Below are 12,019 nucleotides of genomic sequence, written 5' to 3'. Positions count from 1 at the left end.
CGAGGCAATGCATTTAATGGAAAGAGGCTTAGTTATTATAAATATTACGTTGTTATAACATTTAAAACTGTATATGATAATAGGGGAGCCCAACCGGGGAGCCTTTGTAGTCTAAGATGGTCGAGCTTCACCGATATGTCTGACGGATGAAACTTACATATTATGAAAGAAAATATGTTCCTGAACATAAATAAATAGGGTTGCTTAAAGAAATATGGTCAAGACTATTTTTAATTATTTTTTGAAAAAAAAATTTTTTTCTTCAAATTTCACCGATCTGTCTGACAAACGAAATAAGTTCCAATGGAAAGTATACAACTTGTACAATATAAATCAACTAGGTTGCCTATCTTTTTCCGGTCACTATTATGTGGTTATAGGGTTTCTTGCGAAAATCCGGTCACAAATAAGGGTTGCCAGGCTTTTAAATAAAATAAGAAGGGAAGACTATTAGCGATAACTCATAAACGGCTTAACTTATCAAGTTTGCTTTAATTTTGTTTGAATGAGTTTATTAAGCACTATTTTTATGATTTTTTTCATATTTTTTGGATCGATTTTTCAAAAGTTAGAAGGAATAACCGTTTTTTATTCTTTCTAAATTATTATTTCCGAAATAATTCACTTTATCAAAAAATGTTGTTTGCAAACTCCTATTTATTTTTAAAGACCTATCCAACGACACCCCACACTATAGGGTTAAAACGATAAAAAAAATTTACATAGGTACAAAACGCGAATGATTTAAATATATTTGTCTATGCTAATTTTTGAAAATTTGAAAACTATGTTTTATGTGATATGGTGCGCAGATGAGCAAACCGACTTAACAAACACTTGGGGTTAACAATCTCGACTTATAATGATGATAAGTAAATGGTAAATGTACCATCTAGCTTGAACATTATAAGTTGAGATTGTCAACTCCAAGTGTATGTCAAGTCGGTTTGATCATCTCCGCAGTGCTTAAGACACATGTTTTTAATATTGTTGATTTTAATTGGTGTTAATTTTCTTGAAATACAGTTTTTTTATGTTCGATTTCATAAGTTTGTTTCATTACCGTCCACTGATAAAATTACCATCTCGGCCGAATTCATTACCAGCGCGTAGTTCATTACCAGTAGCCTTATTAAATGAAAAGTAATAACGTTACAAAGGTGCCTTTAGCAGAAAAATGTTAATAAATGAATCCACAAATTGACGAAACTCAAAAGTTTACCATTTAAAAGAAAAATTACAAATCGAGAGAATCTCACCGATTTGCACGAAATGAGAGAATGACCCAGAAGTGTTTTCCTAAAATATTACAGTGTCAATCTTAGAAATCCTACGTAGCATAAATAGCATAATCGACTATCTTTATCGCTATTTAAAGGAAAATCGTATTTTGTGTTTTATTGCTCGATGTTTCTCGCAGGCGTAGCTGAAAGCGATTTTTTAATGTAATTTTCATGATACGAGGATTACGAGGTTTAGGATGAGGTGAACTAACTTTGCGTGACATTTACATAAGCTAAAGTTGTTATGTTATGACACACTGAAGTGCTTTTATAGATTACCTATATATACCTACATAGTTAATATAAAGCAGAATATAAGTAGATCGTTTAATAGATTCTTTTAAAAATCTTTTATATCCTATTTTTTTTTGTTTTAGTAGCTTTTCTTTTTATTACGAACGTGTAGCGTTCATAGTTTATTCAAATGAAATTTATTTAGCTCAAATTGTTACCTAGACCTCGCTTGTTAGTTTTTCTCCGCGTTGAAAAAAATAAATATTATAATTGTTAAATATACAGTCGTGACATTGTGTCAACATTTTAGTGACTATACTTGATCAACCAGATCTTGACAGTAGAAAAAGGCGGCAAATTTGAAAAATGTAGGCGCGAAGGGATATCGTCCCATAGAAAATTTGAATTTCGCGCCTTTTTTACTGACAAGATTTGGTTGACCAGCTATATTTAGTGTTTTTTTAAGAAGACGACCATTAAATTAATACCCATAATGTGTGATGAAAAATTATTACGTCGAGAAAGTTCACTAAAAAGGCCGGGCAGTGAACGACGGACAAACAGACATGTTCTCATCAAATTACCGGATTCCAGTAACAGGTAAATATAATTAAGCTTCTGAAATTAAGCCCCTTGGACATTTTATTTAAAATTGTACACACCATTTTTACGTGTATTTCTACTCATAATCACAAGCTTTTTCAATTTAAGTACTTATAATGAATGAAATGAATGAAATCGTTTATTTCAGGCAACTAGTGGCCCATACATAAATACCTTAAAACTAGCATACATATTATAAAAATATAACTAAACACTAAAAAACACATTATGATTGCGATGCATTACCCAACCCCGCAGTGTCAGGGAACCGGCCGCGGAACCGCCGAAACTTGACACCCTTCGGCCAAAACTCCTCCTTGGTGAAGGTCGCTAGATGTTCAGTCGGAACGGTCACCACAAACGAATTAAAATTCGCATTGTGTCGAGATTCCAACTTCGCGATCCTCAGGATGAATCCGGTTTTTACTTTCACATACTTCTTTTAAAAAGTCTTCTCCGATTTTTTTTATTTCGTAACGATTTTTTATAGTCTTTGTATGGCGAAAGAACGAGAAATGTATGTAAATTTCCGGGACTTATATCAGGGAGAATTTCTGAAATATAATAAATAAATAAATAAGTATGAATATAAGGTTTAAGTATAATTCACAATCAAATTATACGTACGGTACTAATGAACTATAAAGAACACTCACGGTACGTTTAATACACAACACTCACTCTATAAAAAACACTTGTACCTACTCTTATGCATAAAATCAAGCAAGAAAAATTTCATGTTCTTGTTCACTTCATCTTGACTTCCCTGCTCGTATTTTCCTACATAATATATGCATCGCATTGAAATGAAACGTTCGCATTACTTAAATCCCTAAAGGAAAACGGCTGAGAACGGGTTTCACTAAGCTTGGTTTCAACTTTACACTGCAATAATCATAGAAGGAAAGTTCTAGCTTAGCACGAACTCACTGACAAATGTTTTACTTAATTGCGATTTACCTTGTACCGAATTAGTTGTACCACATCTACCTATTCCGAGACATACATAATGCATTGATCATCGCACCTTCTAGTATCGTGTAGATATCTTTTAGAAAGACGCCTGTTAAATTAAATAAAGCAATGCCACATAAACGTTTTTTATGTAGTTAATGAACTATGTTTTAGGAACATGAATTTTATTAGGAATAGGTAAATTACCTTATTTTACGGAGAGAATTTAACCATCCATAAATTGAAAATAAAATAAAATATTAATTTAACGCCATCTGTTGTCAAGCTACAGAACTTTGTAGGTCACTAAATGACTCACACGTTTTTACAACGAACAGCGTTCAAGAAACTTCGGTTCCAGTCCGAAGTGTTCCAGATACGTGTTCCTACCAGCTGTTTGTATCGATTTCCACAGTACCCGCAGGCAAATTCACTGCAACCACCACGGACGCGGCCCACGGTTTTAAAACACTATGAAATAATACACAGAAACCATGCAGAAACCTTAAATATCAAAAATGTTTAGTTTACGTTACAAAAAACCAAAAAAGAAATCGAGTTTAAACTATCGACCGTTGTTTAGTTTTAGTAAGTTGTAGGTTATGTTATGATGTGCATTTAAATACAAGTGTGGGGTTATGTAAACAAAAATAATGGAGCAACTGCGAAATGGCTTACACCGGCGGAATTTTATAAGCACGCACGCTGACGATATCCCTATGGACACAATCCGATTGGTGTCACCTATTAATAGGCTTGCGTTATTTCAAGGGAACTTTGTCAGTGATGATGAGGATGACTTTCCTGAGAAGTAAGTAAAAGAGACGTTATAATTTGCTTTCCAAATTATTCATAAAGACATACCTACCTACGATGGAGTCGAATATTAATTGCAGGAAAATATCTTTGGTAGGTAGGTTTGAGTCTTATCTAGATAAAAAGTACTTAGCAAGTACTATGAATATTTATTTGGCATAAGTTCTTAAAAATAACTGGAATAATAATTGGCTTAGATTACTAAAGTGTCTCTGTATCTGTAAAGTAACAGGGTGCTTCATGCTACATAATGGAGTCAAACACATTTAGGTTTAAATCATTTATGTCTCATAAGAATTTTTACAATTCACTTACATGAGAATTAGAAGTTAACATTACTCGGGTGAGCGCATGCATACGTAGGTACTTACATTCACACAACACAATCAAACATTTTAGAAAAATATCACTTCTGAGGATGATACAGACTCTGATACATATTTTATCCCGTTAATCTTGTTGAGTCTCAAGTACTGAAACAATGTATCCCTCGTAGCAGTGCTGGGTGCAGCGCAAAAATTAGTTTTAGATTCCCTTAACTTAGCCATGTCGACAGGAAAGACACGAACGAGTTAGGCATACTGTAAAATACTGCTCATATTACATACTGCTCATAATACCTATACCTACTACACTATGATTACAGCACTTTTTTTGATGCACAACAGTCAGCATAAATATAAGTATGCAGTAAAATTGTAGGTAGACTAATAAAAGGTATTTTTATGATGACACTATGTCCATAAGCAGGTACAACAATCATTTGCATCATTTGCATGCCTTGCCTTCACAATAAGGAAATCTTAATTAAATAGGTTTACATAATCATATATTATAACTTGTTTACCTGTTATTTATTCGTGGGTTAACATAATTTAATATATTAATTTCATTATAATTACCCTGTGTAATTTTACTTTTATCAACATAAAAATCTTAGTTCCAAGCAAACCTTCTTATTCATATTAGTTCCACTACTCAACAACAGATGGCGCTACAAGTCTCACCTTGTCCACAGGCCGAGTAAATTCAAGACCAAGGTGATCATCGGCTCGCTAGCGCTCCTCCTTGTAATCGCGGCGTTCTGCGGGTTCATCATCAGCAACTCCAACGTCAAGAAACAGAGCTCCGAGCCCCCGGACCCGGTGGAGCCGTTAAAACCTTCGGCTTCTTGGCTTCATGTGTTTAAGAAGGCGGCAGTGTGCACTGATGCACCGCCTTGTTCTGAAATAGGAAGGTAAGATTGAAATTGAATAGCAAGTTGAATGAAATGCGGGGTCGAAAATGGCCAATTGCTTTTGTAATATAATTTCTCTGCAAACTTGGGTTTAAAAAACTTAAATAGCAAAATACATCTAATGGTGCTGTATTGTGTAAGTAATGTAAGTACGTGAGTTATTATGTTATTAAGTCCGTCAAGTCTTGTGAAGCCTTACTGAAGAAAGCCAACCTCGAGAAATACAAATGTGGCGCGCGCTACTTTTGTGAGATTACCCATAAGAAGATTAAACGTAAGAAATAATATACTCGGTCATAGATACATAGGTACTCGTATAACAAGACTTGATCATAGATAGGTACATATTTATTAGGTACCTACTCGTATAGCAAGGCTACACCGTTGTGTCATGTTGTGTAGGGTTTAATAATATCAGTCTCACGAATGACGCTCATTCGCTCAAATCGGGGATATGATGATGATGATGATTCGATCATTGAAATAGATCTCCATTAAAATTTAAAACTAAGTAATTAAAACTTCCTGGTTCGAACTAAACGAAGGTCGAATTTAATTGTAATTCAAAACTATATTAGGATACTACGTCGTTTAATCGTGTTATTTAAATATATTAGGTATATGCATACAGTGTTGGCCGTAATGTGTAATTCTAATTAACAATTAATCATTTCCATTAACCATTAAATCCGCAATTAGTCAATTGCATTACGCATCAATTTAAATTAAGTTAATTAGAATTGAATTTTGAGACGTTTAATTACATTGATTGTCAATCTAAATTAACGTTTAATGCAATGAAATCAATTTTTTCTTAAACTAATAATTAATGTTACTATTGCTTAGAAACTTGGAGCTAGGTATTAAAATTAAAAATAAGCATATGAATACAAGCTTCAGTGAATTATCAGGTCGTGATATTTTAAAATGAGACAACAAAATGACCCTGAAACCTGGCAGTAGGTACCTACTGGAACTCAGGTTTGGTGCAACATAGACACACGCCGTTTAGGCTATTCGACTCATCACAATGAGCACTTGGGAGAGCAGTACCCAAGATGGAGCTGATGCTGAACCTTGGCTGTACCTAGTGGAACTCAGGTTTGGTGCAACATAGACACACGCCGTTTTGGTCATCCGACTCGTCTTGATGAGCACTTGGGAGAGCAGTACCCAAGATAGAGCTGATGCTGAACCCTGGCAGTACCTAATGGAACTCAGGTTTGGTGCAACATAGACAAACGCCGTTTTGGTCATCCGACTCGTCTTGATGAGCACTTGGGAGAGCAGTACCCAAGATAGAGCTGATGCTGAACCCTGGCAGTACCTAATGGAACTCAGGTTTGGTGCAACATAGACAAACGCCGTTTTGGTCATCCGACTCGTCTTGATGAGCACTTGGGAGAGCAGTACCCAAGATAGAGCTGATGCTGAACCCTGGCAGTACCTAATGGACCTCAGGTTTGGTGCAACATAGACAAACGCCGTTTTGGTCATCCGACTCGTCTTGATGAGCACTTGGGAGAGCAGTATCCAAGATAGAGCTGATGCTGAACCCTGGCAGTACCTAATGGAACTCAGGTTTGGTGCAACATAGACAAACGCCGGTTTGGTCATCCGACTCGTCTTGATGAGCACTTGGGAGAGCAGTACCCAAGATAGAGCTGATGCTGAACCCTGGCAGTACCTAATGGAACTCAGGTTTGGTGCAACATAGACAAACGCCGTTTTGGTCATCCGACTCGTCTTGATGAGCACTTGGGAGAGCAGTACCCAAGATAGAGCTGATGCTGAACCCTGGCAGTACCTAGTGGAACTCAGGTTTGGTGCAACATAGACAAACGCCGTTTTGGTCATCCGACTCGTCTTGATGAGCACTTGGGAGAGCAGTACCCAAGATTGAGCTGATGCTGAACCCTGGCAGTACCTAATGGAACTCAGGTTTGGTGCAACATAGACAAACGCCGTTTTGGTCATCCGACTCGTCTTGATGAGCACTTGGGAGAGCAGTGCCCAAGATAGAGCTGATGCTAAACCCTGGCAGTACCTAATGGAACTCAGGTCTGGTGCAACATAGACAAACGCCGTTTTGGTCATCCGACTCGTCTTGATGAGCACTTGGGAGAGCAGTACCCAAGATAGAGCTGATGCTAAACCCTGGCAGTACCTAGTGGAACTCAGGTTTGGTGCAACATAGACAAACGCCGTTTTGGTCATCCGACTCGTCTTGATGAGCACTTGGGAGAGCAGTACCCAAGATAGAGCTGATGCTGAACCCTGGCAGTACCTAATGGAACTCAGGTTTGGTGCAACATAGACAAACGCCGTTTTGGTCATCCGACTCGTCTTGATGAGCACTTGGGAGAGCAGTACCCAAGATAGAGCTGATGCTGAACCCTGGCAGTACCTAATGGCCTCAGGTTTGGTGCAATATAGACAAACGCCGTTTTGGTCATCCGACTCGTCTTGATGAGCACTTGGGAGAGCAGTATCCAAGATAGAGCTGATGCTGAACCCTGGCAGTACCTAATGGAACTCAGGTTTGGTGCAACATAGACAAACGCCGGTTTGGTCATCCGACTCGTCTTGATGAGCACTTGGGAGAGCAGTACCCAAGATAGAGCTGATGCTGAACCCTGGCAGTACCTAATGGAACTCAGGTTTGGTGCAACATAGACAAACGCCGTTTTGGTCATCCGACTCGTCTTGATGAGCACTTGGGAGAGCAGTACCCAAGATAGAGCTGATGCTGAACCCTGGCAGTACCTAGTGGAACTCAGGTTTGGTGCAACATAGACACACGCCGTTTTGGTCATCCGACTCGTCTTGATGAGCACTTGGGAGAGCAGTACCCAAGATTGAGCTGATGCTGAACCCTGGCAGTACCTAATGGAACTCAAGTTTGGTGCAACATAGACAAACGCCGTTTTGGTCATCCGACTCGTCTTGATGAGCACTTGGGAGAGCAGTGCCCAAGATAGAGCTGATGCTAAACACTGGCAGTACCTAATGGAACTCAGGTCTGGTGCAACATAAACAAACGCCGTTTTGGTCATCCGACTCGTCTTGATGAGCACTTGGGAGAGCAGTACCCAAGATAGAGCTGATGCTGAACCCTGGCAGTACCTAGTGGAACTCAGGTTTGATGCAACATAGACACACGCCGTTTTGGTCATCCTACTCGTCTTGATGAGCACTTGGGAGAGCAGTACCCAAGATAGAGCTGATGCTGAACCCTGGCAGTACCTAATGGAACTCAGGTTTGGTGCAACATAGACAAACGCCGTTTTGGTCATCCGTCACATCTTGACGAGCACTTGGGAGAGCAGTACCCAAGATAGAGCTGATGCTGAACCTTGGCAGTACCCGCAGGTTCAAGATGTCACGGATGACCTAAATAGCGTGGGCCTATGTTGCACCAAACCTGAGTTCCACTAGGTATAGCCAGGGTTCAGCATCAGCTCTATCTTGGGTACTGCTCTCCCAAGTGCTCATCAAGAAGAGTCGGATGACCAAAACGGCGTTTGTCTATGTTGCACCAAACCTGAGGTCCATTAGGTACTGCCAGGGTTCAGCATCAGCTCTATCTTGGGTACTGCTCTCCCAAGTGCTCATCAAGACAAGTCGGATGACCAAAACGACGTGTGTCTATGTTGCACCAAACCTGAGTTCCACTAGGTACAGCCAGGGTTCAGCATCAGCTCTATCTTGGGTACGGTCTCCAAAGTGCTCATCAAGACGAGTCGGATGACCAAAACGGCGTGTGTCTATGTTGCACCAAACCTGAGTTCCACTAGGTACAGCCAGGGTTCAGCATTAGCTCTATCTTGGGTACTGCTCTCCCAAGTGCTCATCAAGACGAGTCGGATGACCAAAACGGCGTTTGTCTATGTTGCACCAAACCTGAGTTCCACTAAGTACAGCCAGGGTTCAGCATCAGCTCTATCTTGGGTACTGCTCTCCCAAGTGCTCATCAAGACGAGTCGGATGACTAAAACGGCATGTGTCTATGTTGCACCAAACCTGAGTTCCACTAGGTACAGCCAGCTGTTCAGCATCAGCTCTATCTTGGGTACGGTCTCCCAAGTGCTCATCAAGACGAGTCGGATGACCAAAACGGCGTGTTTCTATGTTGCACCAAACCTGAGTTCCACTAGGTACAGCCAGGGTTCAGCATTAGCTCTATCTTGGGTACTGCTCTCCCAAGTGCTCATTAAGACGAGTCGGATGACCAAAACGGCGTTTGTCTATGTTGCACCAAACCTGAGTTCCACTAAGTACAGCCAGGGTTTAGCATCAGCTCTATCTTGGGTACTGCTCTCCCAAGTGCTCATCAAGACGAGTCGGATGACCAAAACGGCATGTGTCTATGTTGCACCAAACCTGAGTTCCACTAGGTACAGCCAGGGTTCAGCATCAGCTCTATCTTGGGTAATGGCCTCCCAAGTGCTCATCAAGACGAGTCGGATGACCAAAACGGCGTTTGTCTATGTTGCACCGAACCTGTGTTCCATTAGGTACTGCCAGGGTTCAGCATCAGCTCTATCTTGGGTACTGCTCTCCCAAGTGCTCATCAAGTCGAGTCGGATGATCAAAACGGCGTTTGTCTATGTTGCACCAAACCTGAGTTCCACTAGGTACTGCCAGGGTCCAGCATCAGCTCTATCTTGGGTACTGCTCTCCCAAGTGCTCATCAAGACGAGTCGGATGACCAAAACGGCGTGTGTGTATGTTGCACCAAACCTGAATTCCACTAGGTACACCCAGGGTTCAGCATCAGCTCTATCTTGGGTACTTGTCTCCCAAGTGCTCATCAAGACAAGTCGGATGACCAAAACGTCGGGTGTCTATGTTGCACCAAACCTGAGTTCCACTAGGTACAGCCAGGGTTCAGCATCAGCTCTATCTTGGGTACTGCTCTCCCAAGTGCTCATCAAGACGAGTCGGATGACCAAAACGGCGTGTGTCTATGTTGCACCAAACCTGAGTTCCACTAAGTACAGCCAGGGTTCAGCATCAGCTCTAACATGGGTACTGCTCTCCCAAGTGCTCATTGTGACGAGTCGAATAGCCTAAACGGCGTGTGTCTATGTTGCACCAAACCTGAGTTCCACTAGGTACTGCCAGGGTTCAGCATCAGCTCTATCTTGGGTACTGCTCTCCCAAGTGCTCATCAAGACGAGTCGGATGACCAAAACGGCGTGTGTGTATGTTGCACCAAACCTGAATTCCACTAGGTACACCCAGGGTTCAGCATCAGCTCTATCTTGGGTACTTGTCTCCCAAGTGCTCATCAAGACAAGTCGGATGACCAAAACGTCGGGTGTCTATGTTGCACCAAACCTGAGTTCCACTAGGTACAGCCAGGGTTCAGCATCAGCTCTATCTTGGGTACTGCTCTCCCAAGTGCTCATCAAGACGAGTCGGATGACCAAAACGGCGTGTGTCTATGTTGCACCAAACCTGAGTTCCACTAAGTACAGCCAGGGTTCAGCATCAGCTCTAACATGGGTACTGCTCTCCCAAGTGCTCATCAAGACGAGTCGGATGACCAAAACGGCGTTTGTCTATGTTGCACCAAACCTGAATTCCACTAGGTACACCCAGGGTTCAGCATCAGCTCTATCTTGGGTACTTGTCTCCCAAGTGCTCATCAAGACAAGTCGGATGACCAAAACGTCGGGTGTCTATGTTGCACCAAACCTGAGTTCCACTAGGTACAGCCAGGGTTCAGCATCAGCTCTATCTTGGGTACTGCTCTCCCAAGTGCTCATCAAGATGAGTCGGATGACCAAAACGGCGTGTGTCTATGTTGCACCAAACCTGAGTTCCACTAAGTACAGCCAGGGTTCAGCATCAGCTCTAACATGGGTACTGCTCTCCCAAGTGCTCATCAAGACGAGTCGGATGACCAAAACGGCGTTTGTCTATGTTGCACCAAACCTGAGTTCCATTAGGTACTGCCAGGGTTCAGCATCAGCTCTATCTTGGGTACTGCTCTCCCAAGTGCTCACCAAGACGAGTCGGATGACCAAAACGGCGTTTGTCTATGTTGCACCAAACCTGAGTTCCACTAGGTACAGCCAAGGTTCAGCATCAGCTCCATCTTGGGTACTGCTCTCCCAAGTGCTCATTGTGACGAGTCGAATAGCCTAAACGGCGTGTGTCTATGTTGCACCAAACCTGAGTTCCACTAGGTACAGCCAGGGTTCAGCATCAGCTCTATCTTGGGTACTGCTCTCCTAAGTGCTCACCAAGACGAGTCGGATGACCAAAACGGCGTTTGTCTATGTTGCACCAAACCTGAGTTCCATTAGGTACTGCCAGGGTTCAGCATCAGCTCTACCTTGGGTACTGCTCTCCAAGTGCTCATCAAGACGAGTCGGATGACCAAAACGGCGTTTGTCTATGTTGCACCAAACCTGAGTTCCATTAGGTACTGCCAGGGTTCAGCATGAGCTCTATCTTGGGTACTGCTCTCCCAAGTGCTCACCAAGACGAGTCGGATGACCAAAACGGCGTTTGTCTATGTTGCACCAAACCTGAGTTCCACTAGGTACAGCCAAGGTTCAGCATCAGCTCCATCTTGGGTACTGCTCTCCCAAGTGCTCATTGTGACGAGTCGAATAGCCTAAACGGCGTGTGTCTATGTTGCACCAAACCTGAGTTCCACTAGGTACAGCCAGGGTTCAGCATCAGCTCCATCTTGGGTACTGCTCTCCCAAGTGCTCATTGTGACGAGTCGAATAGCCTAAACGGCGTGTATGTTGCACCAAACCTGAATTCCACTAGGTACACCCAGGGTTCAGCATCAGCTCTATCTTGGGTACTGGTCTCCCAAGTGCTCATCAAGACGAGTCGGATGACCAAACGGCGTGTTTCTATGTTGCAC

At 41.8% G+C, this 12,019-nt stretch overlaps 1 protein-coding gene and 1 long non-coding RNA gene across 3 annotated transcripts in view; both read left to right on the top strand.

The window, feature by feature from the left end:
- LOC134653078 (uncharacterized) overlaps positions 1-12,019 on the top strand; it is a 383,717-nt gene that overhangs the window by 225,144 nt on the left and 146,554 nt on the right. The gene's annotated exons all lie outside the window — the stretch shown is intronic.
- LOC134653067 (glutathione hydrolase 1 proenzyme-like) overlaps positions 1-12,019 on the top strand; it is a 65,016-nt gene that overhangs the window by 31,138 nt on the left and 21,859 nt on the right. The window contains exons 1-2 of one of the 2 annotated variants that reach the window (XM_063508354.1): positions 3,650-3,885; positions 4,909-5,127. In XM_063508354.1, coding sequence (XP_063364424.1) covers positions 3,728-3,885; positions 4,909-5,127 — 377 coding nt within the window. In that variant the 5' untranslated portion in view covers positions 3,650-3,727. Of the gene's footprint in view, positions 1-3,649; positions 3,886-4,908; positions 5,128-12,019 lie in introns of those variants that run through there. The other variant, XM_063508356.1, reaches the window with a different exon arrangement.

This window comes from Cydia amplana, chromosome 12 (genome assembly GCF_948474715.1).
Source record: "Cydia amplana chromosome 12, ilCydAmpl1.1, whole genome shotgun sequence".
Classification (NCBI taxonomy): Eukaryota; Metazoa; Arthropoda; class Insecta; order Lepidoptera; family Tortricidae; genus Cydia; species Cydia amplana.
This window is presented reverse-complemented; position numbering and strand designations above follow the sequence as displayed.